The following is a 24,710-nucleotide window of genomic DNA, read 5'->3' on the forward strand; positions in this document are numbered from 1 at the left end:
ACCACTGTGACAAAGACCAGCAGGTTCCTTCAATGCTCTGTCACGTGATGAAGATGTTTTTATGGAATAAGAGGCACAAAAACAGCAGCCTTCCTCCTCACCCTCCTCCTCCTCCTGCAGCTGCTGCTGCGCTGTTTATGTGTCAGCGCTGCATCATCCTGTCACTGGACATCACATCTGGAACAGGACGCCACGAATGATCACACCAAACATTAACAAAGGTCTCATATTAAATAGTACAGCTTGTCCTCTTCTTACCCTTCCGCTCCTGGCGTCGTGGGCGCGCTTACCTTAAACAACATTTCATGTTTCTCCTTTTGTTTATTTTTAAAGTGTTTCATAACAATAATAATGAACTGTATCGTGAGGACTGTCGTGTTGTAACAAACCCTGAGGGGCGATATTGCTTCACCACGAGGGCGGCTGATGATGATGATGATGATGATGATGCATGTAAACACAATATTGCAGCTTCCTTCAAGAGGTGCAGGCAGAATGCGCGTGGACGTTATGAAATCCGTCCTTTCGCTGTGTTTTTGTCGCCTGTTCACGTGGCATTATAAGCCCTCCCCTCCTACCTACCCCTACACACACACACACACACACACACACACACACACAAATCTGACCGAGATCTGCAGCCAAAAAAGCGCACCGATGATGATGGTGGTGGTGATGAAGGCAGCGCAGATAATCAGCTGAAAGCAGCGGCAAACCGTGCTTTTTTCTGCTCTTGAACACAACTTGGGAGATCAAATTACAAAACGTGTCCCATTAAAGGAGAGGATGTTGTAACCTTATAATTAATGTAAGCAGATTGGTAAAGCCCCACGGTTACATAAATCCACCCGAGCTGCCATCCTGTAAGACCACGGACTTCCACATTGGGGACTAAATGATATCATCTCAGATTCTAGAGGGTGACACCTGATTTTTATTTCTTCCCCGACGCGTCAGACAGTTTAAACCAGCCCCACAGACACGCAGAGCAGGCTTTAAATACGGAAAAACTCCTTTGGTGCAACAGGAAATAGAGTGTGACAAGATCTGCACACACTCTTCTAAAAGCACCACAGCACGGGTGTATCTGACCAGTACATGCGTGTCCTCCAGCAGGTCACTGCTTCTGCACTTACCCCAAAAACTCTTCACCTTCCTCCCCGTCAGAGAACCAAAACAACCCGGCCAAGAAATCGAAGCTTTTCCCTCTGAACCAGCAGTGTGGATATCAGTTTAGAAAACAAACAAAAGAAATAAATAAAAATAAAATAAAATAAATGAGGATAGCTTCACCGTCCCATAAAGGCAGCAGCAGCCTCTTTAGGTCGAGCCCAGAGCCATTAAAGTCTCCAGAAACATCAGTGTCCTCGTTGGAGTTTCACTGCGTTCACAAAGCAAAAGCGTGAAGAGTGCAGCGTGGGCGAAATCCCCAAATCCCATCCGCTTGTTTGGGATCAGAGCGAGTGCATGCTGGGGTGCACCTCTGTACCTTCAGCTCTCCGACATCAGCGGCAGGACAGGCCGAGCTGTCCCGACTGCGGCCTTTTTTATACTGAAATCCTAATTAGCTCTCTGATGCGCGCACAGCCGCGTTCACGGCCGCGGATCTGTCACTTATAAGCGTCGCCTCGGTGTCTGCAGCTTCTCTTTAGCGTCAGCGCCGCACGCTTCGAAGGAAAACTTGAGCAAAAAAAGTGCAGAAAAGGCGCAGTTTTATCTCCATCTATCGGTGATGCGTTTAAGTGTCGCAGGAAATGGCGGGTGTCAGACACAGCCCGTGAGAAAACCACGCGGAACCCAACTTCAACACAAGAATGAGAAATGAAAGAACCCCCCCCCCCCACACACACACACACAAATGCAAACTTCTAGAACTATCCAAGAAACAAACAGGAGCTTAAACAGTTTTCTGTCTTCCTTTTATTTCACGTTATTCGTTTTCTGGTGTTTTAATTTTTTTTTCTTAGCTGTATAATTTGTGGCTTAAAAGTGAGCGAGTAAAATCTACAATATGTATCCACAATTCACTCCTGCATCTCTTTGCTGGCTAACCAATCGTCCCTCCCCTTTCATTTGTGTTATGACTCTTCATATGTTACATGTCATACAACCTTTACCGGGCCAGTCAAACAGCACTGTGAGAAGGAACATTTCGCTGTTACTCTTCACACAAAGGCAAATAAAGACGTGTTTTTTGTGTTTTTTCGTCCTTAAAATTCGCTGTTTGGAGAGGTACGTGAAGGCAACAGCAGCCTAGCTACAAAGCCTGCTCTACAAATAGAGTCCAATCAGCGAGGAGAAAGATCTCCATGTACCCAATCAGCTGCGGCGGAGGGCGGGGAGAGGCGATTACAACCAATCAACTCGAGGGCAGGGAAGTGGCTGCGCGCCCGCGTGGCTGGTGGTTGTTTTTGGCTGCGCGCGCCACCGATACGCGTGCCATAAGAACAATACTTTAGTGCGCATGCGTGGACACATTGCAAGCACGTGGTCGAAACAAAGCTGGTAAACAAAGCCGTCAGAAATGAATCCATCTGATCGCTGCTCAGTGACGTCTTCACTGCAGTTATTTTTGGTTTGAATAATTTTGAATATATTTTTGCTTTCATACAGCAAAATCTGCTTTTATCTTCGTAAATGTCATGGGTTAAATTTACATCTCTCTGCGATGTTAATATATTAATATGTATGAACGACGATGCTTTTTAAATTTACTACAAAATTAAAAGCAAAAGACTCGAACTTCTGACCTGCTTTGGTTTGTAGCTCAAAAAAAGTGAATGAGGTTTTGAATTTATGAATCAGTCACGGGACATGCCGCAGCACATCATATTAAACTGTACCGCAGCACCACCTACCGGACACACTGAGTACTACTAAAACGTGAATACTTCTGGTCCCCTTTGACGTTGGTTTGGTCCCGCTTTAGGTGATAAATTCTCTATGGATGACTTTTTCCTAAAGACAGTATAAAACTGCTGAAGTTGTTGTTTCCTCTAAAAAAAGATTATGCTACTAAAAATAAATAAATCAATAAATCCTCAAATGCCATTAGGTTTTGAATCTGAGAAACATGCTTAAATCTTTGTAAATACTTTTATGCTGATGTGACCCCTCCTACTCATTTAATGAGAAGATGACACATATTTCGAGTGTTTACAAAAAAAGAAAAGAAAAGTACCAATGTATCCCAGCTGAAGTTCAAAGAAAACACAGGTAACAGTTTGGGACAGAAAACGATGAGTATACAATGATGATCATATAAGATCATGAAAATAAACAGAAGAAGCTGGGAAAACATATCTTCAAATAAAATATAGCATCTCTGTCCTTATGATCAGTCATTTTTATTTACTATTAATAGTATTTGCCATCAAGTCCACAAAGACTTTAGAGCAGTCACACTTACATCACTGGTCACAAAGTGCTTTGAACACCTGATGAGAGGTACATGGTCTCACAAAACGAGCATCTTATAGACCCCTGCAATTTGCCCACCAACCCTGTAGGTAGGTGGAAGACTCAGGACCGACTCTGCTGCATGTACTACACACTTTGTGGACTATTAATCTGCTTTTAACAATATTTTAAAGAGTATTTTATGTATGTAGATGATACTGCTTTAATGCGTTCTTAAACATTGTGACAGGACAAACCTCATCCTTGACACTGTAAAGACTTCAGGCGGAAATAATCATCCAGCCTACTTTCATTAAAGGGAGCCGATCCAGCCTGTGACTGGACAGAAGCACCTTGGGGCTGTGCTTGAAATGGGTTCCTGGCACAGCAAAGAATGTAGTTTCAAAGGAAACTTTAATCCCTCAATGTGGACTCCAACATGTTCCATATGCTCTGTGCTTTTATTGAACGTTTCTGCCTCTTTGTATCATTTGTTGGTTTGAAAAGCCCTCTGAAGCACTAAAACGTCCATTAGAAAGAGTAACCGCAGCCTGTAAACTGTCAGGAATGTCATTACTGAGTCTGGAATGCACTTACAGGCAGTGTGTTAGGAGCAAGGCAAACACTGCTGTGAGTGATGGGAGGTGTCAGTCACAGGTGTTATTTGGATTTGGGGGCTCTTGCTTATATTAAATCCAGTATTTCGTGATTGTGGATACGTCATTTTTATTCCATCAGATTTTTACGCCACACTTGGCATTAAAATTGTAGAATTCACCACCAGTAGGTTTAGAGATCAGGACCAGGGAGATGGGATTTGGGTAACTGGGATAGTATTTGTCAATCAGCCTGTAATCAATCATTTGTATTAAAAATATTTAACTGAAATGAAAAAGCCCCCAAATTATACAAAAAAGTAATGTCTTTGTTTATACTAGAAAGATATAAAATATTTCATTGTATAAGATGCATTAGAGCTTCATTTAAACACCACATAAAAAAAAAAAAAACAACTTTAAGGATTTTCTCCCTTTGGAAAGTTTTTCTGCCATGTGTGTGTTTTTTTTTTTTTGTTTGTTTGTTTGTTTTAAAATAGCGCCCTCTATAGGCTGCACTCCGTATTTCAGGTGTTTATAGATTTCCAGCCTTTTCATTCGGACTGGTTGTGCGTTTTTCCAGACACCGAGGCATCGCTCCGTTTTGGGGCCCACTCAGCTTACAAAATAAACCTAAAGTATCCTTTTAGCTGAAGACTGCGCCCTCCAGTGGTTCTCTGTGGTTAAAGCAAAGTTTTTTATCCAGTTGATCTTCCTCAAACATGTCTCCTCTTCAGCACGATGGAAATGTTGCTTTTAAATAAAAGTTGTAAGGATTAAATCATCAGTTGGAGTCAGTGTGCAGAGCTGTTTTTGTTTGTTTTTATCGGTTAATGATAAAGTGAAGAACGATGTTAAAAACAAACTGAAGCATAAAAGCAGATGAAACTAAATTAGTAATGCTGTCAAACATTTCGGCCATGAGTACTTTTTTGGGTTTGGTGCCGAGTAGAGTTGACTTGCAGCCGCATGTACCTCTGCTTGTCCAACAACCAATCAGAATCCAGGACTGATACGTGCTGGCAGGAAACACCTCAAACGCAGCACAAACTTTAATGTCTATTTAATTGTCATGGCAGAGTTGCAAAGAAAAACATTAAAGAACAGATCTTTCAAAGTAGCAGTCAGTCTTTAATAATAGTGAACGCTTCGTTCAAGTCAAATCCTTCACACGACAGCAAAATAAAACTGACCAATCAATTCAGAACAATTTCTATGGCAGGTTGAAGAGAAACCCTTAAAAATACAACCAAGGATCTTATTTATTTATTTATTTATTTTCCTTTCAGAAATGTTAACTACACAATTAAAGGTTTATACTGATCAAAACATACAGAGTGAAGTAGTTCCACTGGAGACAACTCAAACAAGATTAGTGTCTGATAGAAACATAACATTCATTTTACAATAAAAATATCTGCACAAAAACATCCCCCCCCCCAAAAAGGAAAAAAAAATCTCAAAAAAGTGTTACGCAAAAAAATAAAATGTTTGCTTTTCATCTTTTCAATACAGTCACAAATCACACAGCTGTGGCAACAAATCTCTTTAAAATTTACAGAAATGAAATGAAAGGATAACCCCCGAACCCCTCCCACCCCCCAGACTTGATTGTATTCATTTTAAGCGCATATACTGCAATTACAACGGATTCCCGACTGAACGAAAGCTGCACATCAAATCTCAGATATCAAGACTATCAAAAAAGGCACAAACAGACAGGTTGCACAAAGAACTCAGCAGAAGCTTTTTTTTGTTTTATACAACTAATCCCAGTAAGATTTCCAGTGCCCTTAATGTTCTCGCTAACCCCCCCGCCCCCCAAAAAAGGCTATCTACAGGCGAGTCAAGTCCCGGCAGGCACCTCGGATTACAAGTCCCATCCCAAGTACTGTAGAAGCAAGTGCATTTAATAATCGTGTGACAGACGGGTGTATGCAGCGAGCGCTGGAGCACTGGGACAGACGAATCTCAGCGTCTTTTAATTTGAGTGCAAAAACTGTCATTTCTGCATCAGAGTTTTGGTCATGAACTATATTTTTTTAGTTAAATCTCTGCAAACTGAACCAAAAATAATCTTTTTTCAGATGTTAGCAAAGAGGGAAATCTGATCCAAAAGATTAAAGTATACATTTACAAAGCAAACTTTATTTGTACAGGTCTGTGAGTTTACCGAAAGACCACGCAGTTTTACCCTGATCACTGGGGAAATGTGTTCAGCTGGACCTTTTTTTTTTTTTTTGAACTTTTGAAAGTCACAAAGTTTTACTCTCTTCTGTAAAGCAGTCAAGGTTTGAGGTGTGTCCTCTTTATGTGGATTTTTCTTTTTTTTCTCTGATGCTGATTTGTTTGATTTTGTTTTAAAAACTACAATAAAGTTTGTCTTGGTGGAAAAACGTGTTGAAAGGTACTTTTTGTCAGCAGAATGAAGAATCAGCTTCTTTGACTTCACGTTCAGAACACCTTCCTATCGTGATTATGCAATATCAGCAGAAACTGAACTGGGGGCCAGCTGTACTGCCATCTGAGTTTATACCACAAGATGGCGCAATGAAACCAGGTGAGCTTAAGGGCCTCAGTCACACAGGCTTAGAGCATCCGCAGCTCATCAGGTTACGATTTTGAGCGGCTGCTGTAAGGTCGACTGATGAGTAATGCTGTGGTAGAACAATGGTTGGTGAGAGGCTGCAGGAAGCTGCGTGCTGTTATTAAGTCAAAGTAGTTTCAGACCTTGTGACAGGCAAGTCCCGTAGTTTGCAAGAAACATGCCGACTCGTCTGCAAACACCTGTGACAATGAGACCAAGTTACTAACTTACTCAGTGGCTGTTTTTTCCAAGTTTTGGCTGATTAGTCAGCATCTCCCTGACAAATTACAGGTGACTGCATCGCCCTCTTTGCAGCTCTCAGCAACCCAGCCAGTAAAAAACGTGATCTAAACAGACACTGACAGGAGGTCGCGAACCGGCCCCTAGGGAAAAGGGCAGGGCTAAAACTAAATTTACAAGAAAAGGGGCACATATCTGGAACTATCTGAACACATCGATGGGTAACACTGCCCCTAGTGGTAAAAGTTCATTAAACTCTGCAGAGGGTCACTGCAGAAAGTACCTTTAAAACTGCATCACTTCATTTACTACCTGAAGCTTGTGTCCATTCATGGATTCTCGTTATTCTCAATTTGCCATCTTTGCTTCTCAATGAACGGTTCGCTCTAAAGACGACTCCAATTATCCGTCAGTTTGTGCAAAGTTACATGTTCTTTCCAGAAAACTCAGCAGACCCAGAAAACATTTGCTTTCGTCTTAAGTCAGCGCGTTAATCTCGAGTCTTAACGCTCGTTTTTGCCACTTTCATTGGCGTAACATCACGTGGCTGCAGTGATGTTGACGTGTACTCGAGGGAGGTGTCAGTACGCCGTGACATCACAGTTGGGAGTGGTCAGAGGTGCAATGGGCTGGCTGGCTGACCGATTATGGCTTGAGTGCATCTCAGCAGAGCTCCGGCGTCCTGTCGTGGCTCCGCTCAGCTTCAGTCTAATGTCATTTAGGTCAGAACTAAAAAAGTAAAACTGAGGTTCTTTGGCTCTGTGATTTATTATCGACCAGAGCAGCTCCGCCCTCGGGGAGATCAACTTTAAAACGACTTAAACTTGGCTCGTCTCCTCAGAGAAACATAAAAATCATGAGTTTACCTCTGCGACTGACCACATGCAGGGGAAAAAGGAAAAATCTTTTAATAAAAGATTTCAATTTTGTACTTTAAGTGCAGCAGAGTCAGATTCTTGAAGAATCCATTCAGGTAGATTTTAAATTTGATGTACTCTGAAATGTTTTAATATCGTAACTAACACGAGTCATGCACACCTTACCAAGAGGTTTCAATTTGAATATGCAGTTCTGCAACCCAACCTAAGGTCAGGTGTGCCATTAAAGCCGAATAGATTTAAACAAGCTGAAGCTTTGGGGATTTCATCCCGCTTTTGCTCCCCAAAAGTTTCCAAATCCACACCCACACACACACACACACACACCCACACACACACACACACACACACAGATATATGTGTTATTTTTAAGCTCCTCTCACTTGAAATAAAACCTTCAAATTCAACAGTCTTTAATCAGCAGTTACTGACAAAAAGTGGAATTATGGTCTTGACTTCTGCTGCATTTCTTTTTGTTTTTTTAGTTTTACTGCAGTCAGCTGCTGGCGCTGACACTGCTAACGGCTATCAGCGTTAAAATGTGCAATTTAAAGCAAAAAAACAAAACAAAAACAAAACCCCACAACAAAACAAACATGATCTGTTATATCTGAGTATAATTTCTAACTTTATAATGCCTGGATCCCATTTGTCAGGTTCAGGAAACGTACGTGTGTGTGTGTGTGTGTGTGTGTGTGTGTGTGTGTGTGTGTGTGTTTGGCATAAATACAGTTATATGGTTATTCTCCTATTTGCAACCACAACAAGATGTCTCACAGCATGCAGATGGAGTTTATTCAAGAAACAAAAAGTTGAAATCTGAAGAAATAAAGAAAAAACAAGACAGAAGAAAAATGGACAGAGAGGTTGTGAAAGCGACAGAAAGAAAGAGGACAAAAAGCACCGTGAGTGTGTAAAGTGTGATATACCACAAAAGATAGAACGGACAGAGCCTGGGCGCTCTCCCGGCAGATCCGCCCGGTTTGTGTGGCACTTAACATCGTCGTCTTTGTATACAGAGCTTTTAACAGTCATGCAAAGGGCACAGTTTTATTCTAACAAGGCGAGAGAGAGAGAGACAGAGAGAGATCAACAGAAACTCACAAAGAAGAAGAGAAGAAGACAAAGAAACGGGGAGGCACAACAACATTTCCTCCAGACAAAACAAGCGCTGAGCGGTAACTGAATTCTTGTCCTGATGCGGTAAAGCTCCCCCAACCCACCATGAAAAACACCACCCTGTACATACAGACGTGTGGGAAATTCCTCACAGCTAAGGTGGACACTTTCCTCCTCCAGCTGATGAGACAGGAAATCCTAATTCTCACCTTTAAAATATCTTAAGACTCTTTAGGCCATATATTTATATATGTCTTTATAGGTATACATTTGCATTCGGGCCTTGTGTGTGTTAATTAAAATACAGCGTTTGATAAAACATAGGTCCTCACTGACTGATGGCTTGTTGCCTGCAGACCCTCTGGCTGATTCAGTGATTTCATTGCATAAATCTGGTTGTTAAATTTGGATTTTTTTCTAAATAGAAGAAAAACATAGACTGCATCCCCTGTAACACTGCGACGAGCATTAGAAAACTCCTCCGATCAATGATCCTTAGATGTAACCCTCTGTTGTTTGTGCAATGAAGGCAGAGAAAAGAGCAGCTAGTCTATGACCATCATTCAACTGGACATTAAAGGTCTTGAATAGTAACTCCCCCCCCCCCAACCCCTGTTGTTTGAGACACACAGGTAGAAAAAAAATGCTTAACTTGGCTTAAAACACACAACCCCGACCACCCCTGTAAGCTGTGATGTGACCCCGCCCTCCCCTCACCTGTCCTCACCTCCGAGAGAGAACGAGAGAAAAAGAAAGCAAAACGGAGGATGATCTGATTGATTGATTCCTGACGCCATTCCTGAGCAAAGTGGATTTGACGAGTGAGACCCAAGGAATCCAGGAGATGTGGACATCGGCAGAGGAGCATTCAAACAAAAACAAACCCAAACTAAAAAAAATTAAAAAAAATAAAAATGAATAATAAAATATCACAGCAACAGTGTGGAGGCGGGGAGGAGCAGTGGCAACGCAGGAGCCAGTCCGCAGAATCATCTGGAAGGAGAAGGAAACAGAGACGCCGTGATGAGCCGCCATACTGAACCCAAGACCCATAACACTGAGCATCCAGCAGAGGGGGGTGGAGCCTATCCCAGCTGTCGTAGGGCGAGAGGCGGGGCACACCCTGGACAGGTCCCCAGTCTGTTGCAGGGCTAACACACACAGATAACCATTCGCACTCACATTTACACCTGTGGGCAACTTAGAGTTTAACATGTGGGGACAGTAAGAAAGATGGTTTTAAAAAGCTCTCTGTAGCATTATTATATCTTCAGGGTCATCATTTATACTTCTGCCTTAAATCTCATCGGTTACATCATAAATCAAACCCTATGCTGTGACCTGGCATGTATACAACTCCCTAGAAATGTAGGTACAGGCGACGACTGATTGGCTTGTCAGTCACGCCATTTCCTCCTTCGCATGTGCAGCTATTTATTCTGACGCCTTTTTTTTTTTTTTTTAAACGAACGGAAGAGAACGGATCAACTCAAAGAGAGAAAATGAAGCATGCTCACCGTGCCCACCACTATGTAGCAGAATATAGAGATTAAATGCAGAAGCAAGACCTCAAAGGGTTGATGAATGAAGCAGCAGGTGTCTTAATAACAGAGCTGTGATACTGAGAAGTCACTTAACAGCTTTTTATCCTGGCTTCAAACTTTTTTAATATAATGGTGCTTTTTCAGTCTTAAACTTCATCGACGTCCAAAGATAATCACATTATTGTGTTTGTTGTACCATTTAATTGTAGATTCTAAATATATTTTCCCTTTCTGATCTGTGATGAAATCACTCCAAATCATTTGTAATACTAATAAAACACTTAAATAGTTATTTTAGTCTAATCTCGCCTATAATTACAAAAATAATATTTTGGCGCTTACTGCTGTTGCAGCAGGGGGCAAAAATGAACCTTCTGTCAGATCTAGTGCTGACGCCCGCACACAGTCATACAGTAGCTTTGTGGGGAGGCTGTAGGTCAGGAGGTAAAGCAGCATCTACTGATCGCAAGGCCGGTGCTTCGATCCCTGGCTGCTCCAGTCTGCAAGCCACATATCCCTGGGCAAGATACTAACCCCACATCACTTAAACATAGAAGAAAGTGCTTGTATGAATGGGCGAATGAGGCTGTTGTATAAAGCACTATATAAGAATCAGTCAATTTTACCATGCTATACTTTTCCTGTACGTTTCACTGCGCGTTTCTTTATTTTTAACCCCGGTCCATGTTTGAACTCTTCCTCTTTCATGTGAACGTGCTGCATAGATAAACCCCGGGTAGATTTATGCAGCTGATAACTGTGTTCACGTGACCCTTTAGCCTGATTGCTGATGTTAGATTAAGCAAAGCTACATAATGGAAAGCTATCCTGGCTATGATGCATTTGCTTCACAGCCCAGGCCCCAGGAGATGAGTGCAGCGCAGAAAGGCAGCACTTTTACAGATAACCAGATCTGCAGATACTGAAACAAGGAACTAAAAAAATGCAAACATGCTCGGTGCTCTAATCTGGGAGGTGTCGCACAACAGACTCACTTTCACTGCACTCGTGTTATGCTTCAAGACATGCACAGTGGAAACACAGTAATTACACACAGCCCGTCTTGCGCACAAAGAGGATGATGGGCTATAAAATGTAGAGCTGATTGCTATTATCACAAAAGGAGTCCTGTCAGGAAGCAGCTGGTGGTGAGCAGAGATCAGTGAGGGAGGGGACAAACAAAAACAATCTCTGTTTTTAACTGTATAATTTGCCAAAATCCTTTCTGAAGGAAATGACACTTTAGCTGTTAAGAGTGGTGAGTATCCATTTTAGCATCAGTGCATCTGTCAAATAAAGAATTACATTGCAACAATAAACTGGGTAGTTTACATTGTTTAAAGAAACTTTTAGAACTACATAATAATAATTCTTGATATGACAAAGTTATTACTGTCAGACGCTGCACAGACAGCTCGTCTCCCATCTGACTCCCTCACAATCAGCTGATTGTATTTGCACAATGATGTCTGCATATTTAATGACGCCATGCGACTCTTCACCTTCATTCCAAGAATATCAACACGATTACAGAGAATCGGTATCGTGATGCACATCACAGTTTCATCAGCAAAACACGAATTTGAGGTTTTCTATCCGACTGTACTTTTGGAGGTTTTCTCACACAAGTCATCAGAAAACGGAGCAAACATCCAGGCCAGCGATGCCGGTTTCTGATCCTCTATGCCATTTATATTCAACTGATGCAGTTTCAGTTATTAAAACTTTCATACAGTGCTTAACAAACCTGTCAGATCACCTGTCATAGAAACAAGAAAACAAATATCAAAGTGTTTGGCACTGTATATGCCCTGATAGTAATCACAGAAAAACAGCTTTAGCTGAGATGTTGTATCTTAAACAAAAGAAGGTGCAGCAGATTTCTATAACACCGCAAACATCAGATACTTGCGTCACTTCCCAGTATGTTTATGACTTCACCAGATAACAGGACATGAGCCCTTTTCACTTTTTCATAATTAATATTTTGCTCATACCGAAGCTGCTGGCCAGAGGCTGACTCACAGCTCACGGTAGCTTTAGCCACTTTCCTTTTGTTAGCTTTTGTAAAATGTCCATATTCAGCTGAAGGAGTCTGATTAGCTTTGTTGTTAGGAGCATTTTTGTTGCAGTCCCCTGAGGTTTACTTTAACAACTCCAACCAGCTTATAATCAGTCATAAGTGAGGGTGACTGGCCAGTCACCAAACATCTAAGGTGGGTCAGATGGGACATTAGCAACCGCAGAATCTGGAGCTAGGGAGCTAGATGCAACTTCAGGATGTTTCATGTATGTGCCATTGGTTAGTGTGAGAGGACGGACTGATGACCTCGGCCACTTAAAGACAGTACATCAGATAGCCTGTAACCGGCAAACCAGCGTTAGCTCAGGGTTTGTTTGATTCCCAAAACCAAAGAACGTTTGTCCGTTTCAAATGGCTAACACAGGTTAGCCATTTGAATGAATAGTGGCATTGTAAAGCGCTTTGGGTGCCTTGAAAAGTGCTATATAAATCCAATCCATTATTATTATTATTATTATTATTATTATTATTATTACTAGTGTTGCTCACTGCTGACAGCGTGTGGGAGCAGAACAGAGGCACCGAAGCGAGGCATGAGCTAAGGAACATTAAAGTCTTATCATTTAGAGTTTCTTGGAATATCTGTCCCACACCCTTCACACTAAACTATACTGAATTGAACTTGCGTTACTATCAATTCACACATTGGCAATAGGGGAAAAAAAAAAGTCTTAATACATGGTAAATTCTGCATATTGAAAAATCTAAATTTCATACCACAGAACAATTTTTGTGTCTTGCTTTGGATACAAATTGATGGCAGTAAAGCACAACTCACTACGTTTAAAGTGCTTAGATGGATGGTTTTAAGTGGTTTTATCCTGTCAAGTACCTCGGCTTCGTACTCAACAAAAGCAAAATTTAAACTTACTCTGTGAGGTCCTGACTACAGCTCTTAAACAGATGAGCTGTTAAATTTAACCCCAGTGATCCTGAGCAGATTTCAACGCGGGAACACGACTCACTCCACCGCGCTTTGAAGCAGCGGAGGTGGGACAGTCATGAGGATCTCCCTGATCTTTATGACCTTGGAAAAGTTGGTTGTTGTGTACTTCTTAACAAATTGCTCATAGTTTTGTGTCACCAGCCCCTGCAGGTTATTTTTCAGTAGTTTGGGGTTATAAGTTGGGTTGCAGTGATGTGTACTTACCTGTGTGGGATGTTAGGACCTAAAGCTGGGCTGGAAACGTGCAGTTTCTTGAAAGATGAGCTCCTTCAGCGTCTCTTTGGGTAGGTCATCTAGCTCCATGTCAAACTTAAATGGGGCCTCGGCAACAGGCTAAAGACAGAGAGCAAAGAGGGCAGAGTGAGGTAAATGTTCATGGAGACTTTAGGTTTGGCTCCAACAGAGCAGCTAAGTCACAAACAACCACAAAACCACAAAAGAAATTAAGAACATTTTTAGATCAGAGAAACACGCAGGCAGCTATTTGGACAACGCCACTATCATCACTTTGAGATCAAAGTTATGACTGAAGTGCACGTTTGAGCTTTAATTCAAGCAGCTCAATGGAAATTTGTTTTGCAATTACAGACATTTGTATTTCCATTTTCTTAGCCTCAAAATTAATTGAACAAACTAACAATTTTAAACACAAAAACTGTGTTTAATATTTAATGGAAATCTTCTGCTGCCAGAGACCGAAGTTCAAAAAGCCATGGACACCACCAAATGCCCTGCAGGCCTTTTACTGCAGCTGCCCTGTTTCTTCTTGTTTGTGGGTCTCTTTGCCTTCGGGTTTGTCTTTGGTAACTGAAATTAACATTTCCTGTATGAAGCACCGTCTGCTTAGCTTTGCGGCACTTGGCTGAATCTGAGCAGAGAGTATAGCCCTGTACACTTCTTCTAACAGGATGCCCGTTTCATTACATTCCTGCACCATGTTTGACAGAGGATGTGGTGTGCTTTGGGTTAATGAGCTGTTTCTCTCCTCCTCCTCAATTTTCTCTTGATTTCATCTTTCCAAAGAATATTTGAAGGCTCTTTTAGACGTTTGCTGCCAGTCTAATCTGGCCTTCCTGGTCCTGAGTGTACAAGGTTGCATTTGGTGGCTCGTGATTGCAGACTTTGATATGTTTACCTACTCAAGAGTGACAAAATTCTCTGAAACTGTTTTTATTAACCATGAAAATAATTTGGCAGTCATCCACTTCAGTTGCTTGCTGTGGTATTTCAGATGCATCTGCTGACGAGTGCATTCATTCGTTTTAGCGGCGACTGGTTCTTGTAAGATGCTTTTCTACTTTATTTGAACACCTAAAAACAATTTCTAACTACAAGCACAATTCATGCCATAATATTTTTTCGTACACTTTTAAGCGTACATTCACCCTCTGACGGTCTTCACTCCCATCGTTATCTTTGAACCTCATGTTGAGGATCAGGCCTGAACTGAACATGAGCCTCTGAAAATGGAGGACTCAGTATTTATATATATATATAAAAAGCTGCATATGGAATACAGCACCTGCTAAAACAGTTCAATACTTCTGCTGAACTCCTTGAATTAAAGCTGGAAATCTGCTCTTCAATCATCTTGTAAAATAACAAAAGTTGTGCTGTTTTTTTGAACCCAGGTGATCCATATAGCACAAGATGCCTGACCCACCTCATCTGTGGGGTCGTAGTATTGTTCCAGGTAGGGGTGTGCCAGCGCCTCCTCCACCTCGATCCTCTTGTGAGGGTTAAAGGTCAACATCTTGTCCAGCAGGTCCAGAGCTGTAACACAAAGATGGACTTACTGTAGGTGACTCTGAAACAACAACAATATCCTTGTCTGTCCACTAGAGGTCCTAGTCTACATCCAACATGTTATCATTTTTTTAAACCATCCTTTGACACCAAAGTCTGTCGGTCCACCTCTGATCAGCTCTTTACTGAACACGAATTTGATGCATCCCTTCATCCAACCTTCATCCACTACTTAATACTGTGTGACAATGAGGGTTCAGCTTACTGAATTTGCAGGATGGCTCTAATAAACATCTGTGTTAGCTTGTGTCACTGCATGATATCAGTTTGGAAGATGTCATGGTGATACGGTGAATATGTGGTGACTCATTGTGAAGTGTTGTAAACAGAAAAGGATTTAAGAGCAGCACCGCGTCATCCACCTGCACTGCTTTTGTGCTCCGAGTAAAGGTTTGGCCACAGTTCTTACTTGAGTTTGACCAAATCCATCATTCAGCTTCTCTCTGTGAATTTTACAGCTTCTGAGGACGTTTTTCTTAAGTACACTCAAATTTACACTGTGTAAATATTATCATCAGCTTCTCTCTGAATTTGGCTTCAGGCTGCCTATTGGTGGACTCACATTGTGATTACCAAAGATTTTACTAAAGCTTTTCTCACCATGTTGAAATGGCACTCTGCCTTTATTAGCACTGTTCTTATGAATGATTTGATTTAATTTCAGCAGTGAAGGAGACAGAAAACCATCATGCACAGAAAAACCAACTGAACCTGCAAAAACATCATTAGAGTGTAGTGAGCATGTTTGAGCCCCAAAGTCCAGATGTTGTGACTACTGTGACTGCTGTGTGTTGTGCCAGGGCACAGGTCATCAAAGAAGTAGACACAACATGAATGTAATGTGATGTGTATGAGGTGAGCCAGGTGTAGGCAATCATTTTTCTCCCCGCTCTATAAAACGAAATTCTCTCAGGAAATGTTTAACATTTACTAATCCCCTGATGACCAAATACTGCGGTTATGGTGAGATTCCACCTCTTACCTTTTGGATCAGCGTTGGGAAAGAGACGGTTCCACGGCACTTTGCAGCGCAAAGGCAGTGACAAGAGATAGTTCCTGGCTTTAATGTTGATGATGCAGTTGAGATCCTCCTGTGAGGGAGAACCCAGAATTCCTGGAGGACAAATAGAAAATCATAAAGACAATCAGATTTTGTTCTTTTATGATAAATAAATGATATGTAAAATGATAAATGATATGATATGTAACAATTTGCAGAGCCTCCGCTAAAAGTTTATATTGAAAGGAAAAATTCTCAAAAACGGACAAAAACATTCAGACCGCACAACGAACGGACAGATGGGAGAAGCAACATGTGGTCTAGCACCAAGAGACAAAAAAGTCCGACTTGATAAGGACATATTAGTGTCTACGGTATCTATGGACTGGCACCAGGAAGCTGTTGCGACTGAGTGTGAAGTCTAAAGGTATCAAAGTTTTTCTTACAGACTAAATAACGCAGCTGAGTCACACCATAATGATACACTGTACTACCAAACAAATTCATTATCAGGAAAAACAAAGTTCATCATGGAGGACTCGGCTTGGTCAGACCATCTCCAAAACAAAACAGGTTCCCAGTATGAGGCAGCGAGTACCAAGCAAAAGGAATCCAAGAGGGGATAACTGGAATAACCAGTAACCGGTGCAGACGTTTACTGATTACATGGCCACTGTTGCTCAAACTGGAGAAAACCTCAATGCTTGCTATGATAGACCCACAAAGCAATGCACTACACAGCCACAGAGCCCCAGCTCAACCCCAGCCACCACCTGAGCTGAACAATGGAGCAATAGAAGTGACTCAGGTGTGTGCGGTTTGTGGGGATCATGGGATTCATCTAGATGTGTGTTTGACTTATAGACCCATAACCTAACCCTAACATCTCTGATCCGTTCTGGCAGATTCATTTTGCAGGAGGCTTTAATTTTGTGGCCTATGGGCTAAATGTCAGCCTCCGTGGACTTACACATCAACACAACTCATTTGAATTTTTAAGAATGGAAAGTTCTACATGTTTACTGCATGCAAAGTTTATTTTTACCCAAAATATGGTTAAGCTGATCCAAGTAATGCTTCCCCGGAAAGATTGGCCTGTTGGACAGCATCTCAGCCAGGATGCAACCCACTGACCAGATGTCTATGGACTTGGTGTAGCCCTGAAATCAAGTAGAACAGACATAATCATGATTACAGTAACTAACTTAGTTATACACAGCATTAATATACCATGTGCCTATCAAGTGCTGCAAGTCATTTTAAATTATTCCAACTAGTATTTAGAAATTAAAGTTTAAGACTTGAAATAGAAATACAAAGTTTAAAGATATTATCACTAACAGGGTCGTCGTTTTCCAATCAACACGTTTCAATGGAGGGCACAAAGTATTTTTTAAGTTGGGAAAACCTAAAAACACTAAACATACTCCACTGTTACTCTACTCGCCTTTGAGTTGAGCATGATCTCAGGAGCTCGGTACCAACGAGTGGCAACGTACTCTGTGAGGAAACCAGTGTGATCGTGGTCGGGATCAGCCACACGAGCCAAACCAAAGTCACAGATCTACAAAAAAATGAGAAAGGCACAAGAAATTGTCACATTAGAGGACACAACATAAAAATTATAGGCTGTAAAATGTTGAGAGTCTCCACAGCAGATTTGTATTTGTGAGGATTTATGATAACATTAAGTTATTTAATCATGAAATCATGATGAAAATATGTCTGTGTTAGTTAAACCACCATACGAGGAGGTCTTTCCCGTGACAAGAAAAATATCTGAATGGGTCCTTAAGGGTAAGTGCCTGAAAACAAGCATTTAAATGAAGCCAGCATCTGCTTGAGACGCTACCTTGAGATCACAGGTGGTATTGAGCAGAAGGTTGGAAGGCTTCAGGTCACGGTGTAGTACGTTGGCAGAGTGGATATACTTGAGCCCTCGCAGGATCTGGTAGAGGAAGTAGCAGATGTGGTCATTGCTCAGGTGTTGAGTCTTCAGGAGCTTGTACAGATCTGTTTCCATTAGATCCTGGACAATATATCTGCACGGTTCCAGGTTAAGGAAAGTCGGCTTTTATACTGGGAGGGGGGGGGGGGGAAAAAAAAAAAAAAAAAAAAAAAAAAAAAAAAAAAAATCACACTCACGTGCGTATTTATATCCTTGCAGGGACATCTCATTGACATAATGCTTTCCCTGGCCGCTTACCCTAACCATCAAAAATGGATGCCTAACCCTAACCATAACCTAATCGTGACCCTGACACTAAAACGACATTTTGGTCCCCACAAGTAGAGTAAACTTACAATTTTTGGCCCCCACAAAGATGCTCACTCACACTCACACACACACACACACACACACACACACGCCTGTAGCCAAAACACTTGAGGATTCAAAACAGAGTTTCACAATCTAACGTGTGGCGTCAGAGTGACTACGTACATCATTTACAGACAGTCAATAGTCATGACTCACTTACGAGGCCATTATTAGTCAGTATGGTAAATTTTGGTAAATGTATTCATCATGCTGAAAGCTCGCTGACACTTAAGTTCAGTAAAACTATTCACTGTTTTACGTTTCTTTGTTTTTTTTGTTAAAGGAAGACTTGATAAGAGCAAAGGCGGATGCACAGCTGCAAAAATACAAAACTATCTGATCAGTTGTTGGGTCTTTTAGGACTTTTAGTCAAGTTTCAAAGTCCCTAAGCATGAGGATTCTGATTGGTGCTCTTGAGGCCAATATGTACTGAAACTGGTCCAGGTGGACTCCACCTCCCTGACGACTCTTGGTGAAAGAAAGCCAGTGCAATTTAGTATTTGTTCTTGGGCACATGCTTGTGTTGCCAGGCTGAGCAGCTGCAGGCTTCAGTCACAGACGCAGTGTAAAACTATACACAGTGCCTGCAGGCTTGATAGTCTGCTACCATTTGGCTACAGCGAAAAGCATCTCTGCCAACTGTATGGCGACAGGTGGCTATTATGTAATGGAAGACAAATAAAAACCTCTTGACCACAAACGTTTGGTGGTAATACCGATCTGACCAGCAGCTAAAGAAAACCATCAAACACAAGAATGAGACGCTTTACAATCAAACATGCTTCAGTGAGGATACACATCCTTCATCTGCTCGATGGTCGGTGCACGGATAATGTCGTTGATTCCGATAATGTTCTCGTGCTTGAAGCGCAGAAGGATTTTGATCTCTCTCAGGGTGCGCTGGCAGTAGGTCTGGTGCTCAAAGGGGCTGATCTTCTTGATGGCCACGCGTATCTTGTTCTCCCGGTCGTAGGCAGAGCTGTATTTAAAAAAACAAAAACAAAACAAAAACCCCAAAAAGTTAAAAAATATAAACCTTTTAAATCCATAAAACTCAAATGCCAGATATGTGCAATAACTGCATTAATTTATAATTACGATTCAGAACCACTTATTAGGACAGAAAGGCCGTAGGTGACCAAGACTTTCTCGCTGTGGTGATGGTGCTAACACAGCTAAGAACATGGCCTTTGTGGTGAAAGTGAGTCACACCCTCTCCTCTGTGAATGCCCAGCTGTGCCCAAAACTGAGCACAGCCATTATCCAAATGTTGAAAACCATGTTTTCAAGTTGGGATGGTAAATATGAGAATCAATCAATCAATCAATCAATCAATCAATCAATCAATCAATCAAAGAAATACAGACCAAGGGTCACTGAGCTGATGGAGCACACCTCACTAAGATGAACTGCTCAGGACTCTCCCTCTCTTCCACACCTGGAATCAAGGTTTTTTCCCCCTTTAATTGCCTTAAGTCAATGTTTGGTGGAGACTGTGCAGACTGTAGTCAATGTAATCAATATTAAAGCTATAACCAATATCGCACAAAATAACACTTGATATAATCAGTTTCTTCCATATCCAGCTCTAAGCTTCTGTGCTTACTGGGCCAAGCAAGTTCAACAAGTGCAGCCTGAAGAACCACATGTCACATACCAGCACGATACTGTAGCTTATATTAACTTCTAATAACTATCTTTAGAAGACAACAATAAAACCTATTCCACAAAAAGACCACATGTTCATTCACCAAGAAGTCACGTATAATCCCAAATAAGGATTTATGAAAAAGGTACCATACAATTTTTAAAAACAACTGACCAAAAAACCTTTAACCGTTACTTTAACTATTATTTACAAATGAAAATGGCAGATAAAAAATAAAGAAACATTGCTGTGTGAATCAAACCCGCTCAAACCTCTGTGACAAATGCCACTTCCTTCCTGTGGTTTGCAAGCGAAAAGTTTTTCATGTTAAGTCAAATCGGCAGGAAATGCTAGGTTTGAATTAAAAGTATTGTAAAACAGTAAGCACACACTAAAATGGAAAGATAAGTGTAGCACGTTTGCTTTTACACGAGAACTACTACAGCAATATAGAAACTAGTGGTGCAGCGGATCACGGTTGATCCATAATCCAAACCGATCCCACTCCACGGTTCGGCACACACGTGATCCGAAGATTCGAAAAAGAAGGAAAAAAGTATGTGTGTGGTGCGTGTGGTCAGTCTGTCAAGCGATAGCTATGGTCAGTGCTAGTGGTCCAAGTGGAGGAGCAGAGGAGTTTGAGGTATTTAAGCAGCCCTTTGCTGCCCAGTTCGACCGGCTAAAGCTATTACAGAAGCTACTGGGGTGTTTAGCTGCAGACATGAGGCTGTACTCTCCTGTGCAAAACAAGGGGTTTAAACAATGATGAACGTGCTTGAGCCACGCTATGATATCCCGTTGCGCGTCCACTTCAGTGACAATATTGTTCCAGGCATGTATGAGCAGGAAAAGATTAAAGTTATGGCGGAACTGTCCCAGGCATCTTCTGTTGCCCAACTAAAAATGGGTGGAGCTGCAGGTCAACGGAAAGCTACGTGACCGCTCATTATATCACAGCGGAGTGGTAGATACAAAGCCCTGTACTGCACCTTAATTTGTTTTTATACAGTTCCATGGAATGAGTCTTGAGTTGAAGGTTTTAATAGGCAAAAATTACTTAAATAAGTTAATAAGTAAATGTTAAAATTCTCTCTTTTTTCCTTTTTTTGCTGATCCAAAAATTGATCCGATCTGTGACTTAAAACCGTGATCCGATCCATGAGATTTGTGATCCGTTGCACCACTAATAGAAACCCAACCGGTTTAAGTGCTTTCAACCAAACCATATCTGGAATGTGATAAAGACAAAACATTTTCAGGAAATTAGGAAGCTGTCTTGCATGCCGGGTATGGAGGATCTAAAGTTAAAGCTAGATTTAGAGAATGAGCAGGGAGTTAACATGCAAAGCTTAGCTAGCTACTTTCATATCACACATTCTTCGCAGCAGAGGTCAACCTTAGCAGAGAGATCCCTCACTAAGGTAAAGGCTCATTACACAAACATGTATGATTAAAATATAGATAATAATAAAATAATTCAATTCAATTTTATTTATACAGCGCCAAATCACAACAAGAGTCGCCTCAAGGTGCTTTACATTGTAAGGTAGACCCTACAATAATACATACAGAGAAAAACCCAACAATCATATGACCCCCTATGAGCAGCACTTTAGTGACAGTGGGAAGGAAAAACTCCCTTTTAACAGGAAGAAACCTCCAGCAGATCCAGGCTCAGGGAAAAATAATAAATACGTTTATCAGTTACTATATTGGAAAAAACATTTGCAAGCCTTTTCAAAACTCTTACTCCAAAATTAGTCTACGACACTTCATTGTCATACTTCGCATGTGGCTAAGCAGAAAACCCAATCCTAATCATTGCCTACAGACACTGACAGACGCCCTGACCAAAGGTGCTGGAATATTTTTATGTACCATGCAACTCCAGCGGCCATAAACAAAGACAGGACCACAGCACATGAACACCGTGTGTGTGAGATTAGATGTTGAAAGGGAAAAATAAACACTAGCACACCCTTTGGCATGAAGAGGGTTTGTGTATCAGCACTTTTCTCTGCAGGGTTTTTACTTCCAGGAATGACACCACTTATTTGTACTAACTAGTAAAAACATGTTGGCTGGATTTTTGTTTAGTCTGTCCACTTTGTCTTATTTTCTCTTGTGCAACTGTGCAGAGACCATAATTTCCAAAGCAGAAAGCAGATGTGATGTTTTGAATGTGGGACACATTAAGCCTTTTAGAAAACAAAATCTAAACTTCACTGCCATCACATTTCCATTCATCATAAAATGATCCAACAAATTTAGTGCTTTCATTGACTTTTTAACACAATATATAAATGTTGGACATCAAGAGTACTTTCCTCTTCAGTTTCTGCTCACAGCTGTAACTTATTTTGGAAACATTTTTAATTTAGAAAAAGTATCTTTAGTGATTATGTGGAAAAATGTGGGTGATTATGCTCGCACCCAACAGGCTCACTGTTCATCCACTCAAATATCCAGCCCTGCCTGTGCTGAAACACCTCCTCCACACTACCCCAGGTACAGACATGTCCACTGCTGAATATCTGGCTCTTTTCACTCTTAATGGCTGTGTCAGACCCACGCTGTGGTCTCAACCTAAATCTCACAGCCTTACCAAAAACCCCAAAACAAAAGCAAACACACTTTACTAAAATAAATAAGATATGCAGGAGTCGACTTCAATTAATCTTTTCCAATTATTAGTCTGCATGAATGACTGCAATTTTGACTATAAAAGCACTTTGTTTTTTTGTATGTTCTAGTTTTTGTTGAATAATAATGACAGAAGTTGAGCCCGCCTACATACGTCATGGAGGACGATTAATTTACAGCCTGGTGTTGGGTGTGCGAAATGATCAAACATCTTCAGATGACACATCCAAACCAAGTCCAGCTGACCTAGTACTGCCAGGAAATGCAAATCACTGCTGCCAGCTCATCTCACCCCATTTGGTACAACCAGAAAAGCAAAACTGCACAACGCAGCTGCACCTCGGGATGACAAACTGAGAGAATTTGCAGCTTTTATCATCTTCCTCAGCTTCATCGTTTACATCTACACAAGCATTGTTTTATTTCGGCACATTACACACAACAGAAATGACTGAAAAACACCCACGTAGTCAGACAAAATAAGAAAATGAGTTGCTATAGTGATGGGGGTGTAAGGACTGCAATGTAAACACAAGTGTGCCAGCCTTCTGTGAGGGAAATATGAGTGACCTTCCTTTCCACTTGTTTTGTGTGTGTGTGTGTGTGTGTGTGTGTGTGTGTGTGTGTGTGTGTGTGTGTGTGTGTGTGTGGGAGAGGTAAGTAAATAGTTCTCCATGTAACTGTTCTACACCAGCAGATGCCCTCATGTACAGAGAAGCCGGCAACGACAGTAGTTATTCATCAAAGCTGCAATCCGATCCAGGGCAGAGGCAGTTTGGCACAGACATCATTTCCTCGTACTGTTTTTAAACAGTCAATGGTACAACAGCCTCCTCCTAGTTTGTGGAAATGGCAGACATGAGAAGCTAAATATTTTCATGAAACTGATAATATGTCAAAGGTCAAAGATAAATATGTCCCTAACTTTGGAACCATTTAGAACAGCAGGTCTGCAGCAGTACTGGATGGTATAACAAAATGTATATTTTGGAAGACTTTGATGCTTTCACTTTATTTCACAGCATAAATCCATCTATGCATCTGCTGCTTATCCAGTATGGGTCACAAGGGCAGCAGTCTAAGCAGTGCAGACTTCCCACCCCAGCCACCTCCTCCAGCTGTTCCAGAGAGACAACCAAGGCCTTCCCAAGCCAGATGAATGCAGATATCAATCGTTGGTTATGAAGCCCTGAGATGAGCAACCTTGGTGTTCCTGAACTGATGTGCACAATTTTCTTTTGTTTTATTATTCTCAGGCTGCAGCTGCAAAAAAGAGAATTTGGTGCTTTTGTGGTTCATATTACTGTAAAGTATTTATTAAATGATCACACTGACATAAGATAAAACTTCTTCTAAGGCAAAAAAGGCCTAATACTTTTTGGTTTCAGCTTTTGAAATGCTGTTCCATGCTATAGGAATTTATGACAAACAAAAAGTATTGGTTCATACTGTATTTCACCATATTTACTGAGCCAAGCCCTGCAGTTCCTTGTCCCTTTATCTGGCATGCAGAAGGAACTTTGAGGAAGTACAAAGTACAGAGTTCACCAAGTAGTTTTAATGCAGTTATCTCTGCCTGCTATGGCAGTTTTGAGCTGCACGGCTTTATCACTGGAGGGTGGACTCGGGCTGCTCTCAGGCACCTGTGACATTTGAACTGAAAGCTATTACTCTGTAGATCAAACCTGGTTTAAAGCCCTCATTTTTTTTAGCTATCCTGTTTTGATGAGCAATAGTTTAACTTAGTTTATTTTACTATTGTAATTTTTTTGACCATTTCACTGACCTACATCCATCCATCAAAAAGCATTAAACGTCATATGTGACTAGAGCAGGGCGATATGGCCAAAAATATTTATCACGATATATATTTGAAAATTTGCGATAACGATATAACTGAC

The 24,710-nt window shown here is 41.2% G+C and overlaps 2 protein-coding genes across 3 annotated transcripts in view; both read right to left on the minus strand.

Annotated features, from left to right (window-relative positions):
• The window catches only part of ypel1 (yippee-like 1), a 30,923-nt gene extending 29,150 nt beyond the window's left edge, over positions 1-1,773 (minus strand). The window contains exon 1 of one of the 2 annotated variants that reach the window (XM_005921940.3): positions 1,137-1,773. The gene's annotated coding sequence lies outside the window, so the exon portion shown is untranslated. The other variant, XM_005921942.3, reaches the window with a different exon arrangement.
• Positions 1,774-5,105: 3,332 nt separating this feature from the next.
• mapk1 (mitogen-activated protein kinase 1) overlaps positions 5,106-24,710 on the minus strand; it is a 40,798-nt gene continuing 21,193 nt past the window's right edge. The window contains exons 2-9 of the mRNA XM_005921939.2: positions 19,315-19,497; positions 18,051-18,240; positions 17,646-17,762; positions 17,244-17,358; positions 16,181-16,312; positions 15,056-15,165; positions 13,597-13,725; positions 5,106-9,812 (exon numbers count right to left, since the gene is read on the minus strand). Coding sequence (XP_005922001.1) covers positions 13,609-13,725; positions 15,056-15,165; positions 16,181-16,312; positions 17,244-17,358; positions 17,646-17,762; positions 18,051-18,240; positions 19,315-19,497 — 964 coding nt within the window. The 3' untranslated portion in view covers positions 5,106-9,812; positions 13,597-13,608. The remainder of the gene's footprint in view (positions 9,813-13,596; positions 13,726-15,055; positions 15,166-16,180; positions 16,313-17,243; positions 17,359-17,645; positions 17,763-18,050; positions 18,241-19,314; positions 19,498-24,710) is intronic.

This window comes from Haplochromis burtoni, unplaced genomic scaffold (genome assembly GCF_018398535.1).
Source record: "Haplochromis burtoni strain Fernald_Lab_line unplaced genomic scaffold, NCSU_Asbu1 Contig_43, whole genome shotgun sequence".
NCBI lineage: Eukaryota > Metazoa > Chordata > Actinopteri > Cichliformes > Cichlidae > Haplochromis > Haplochromis burtoni.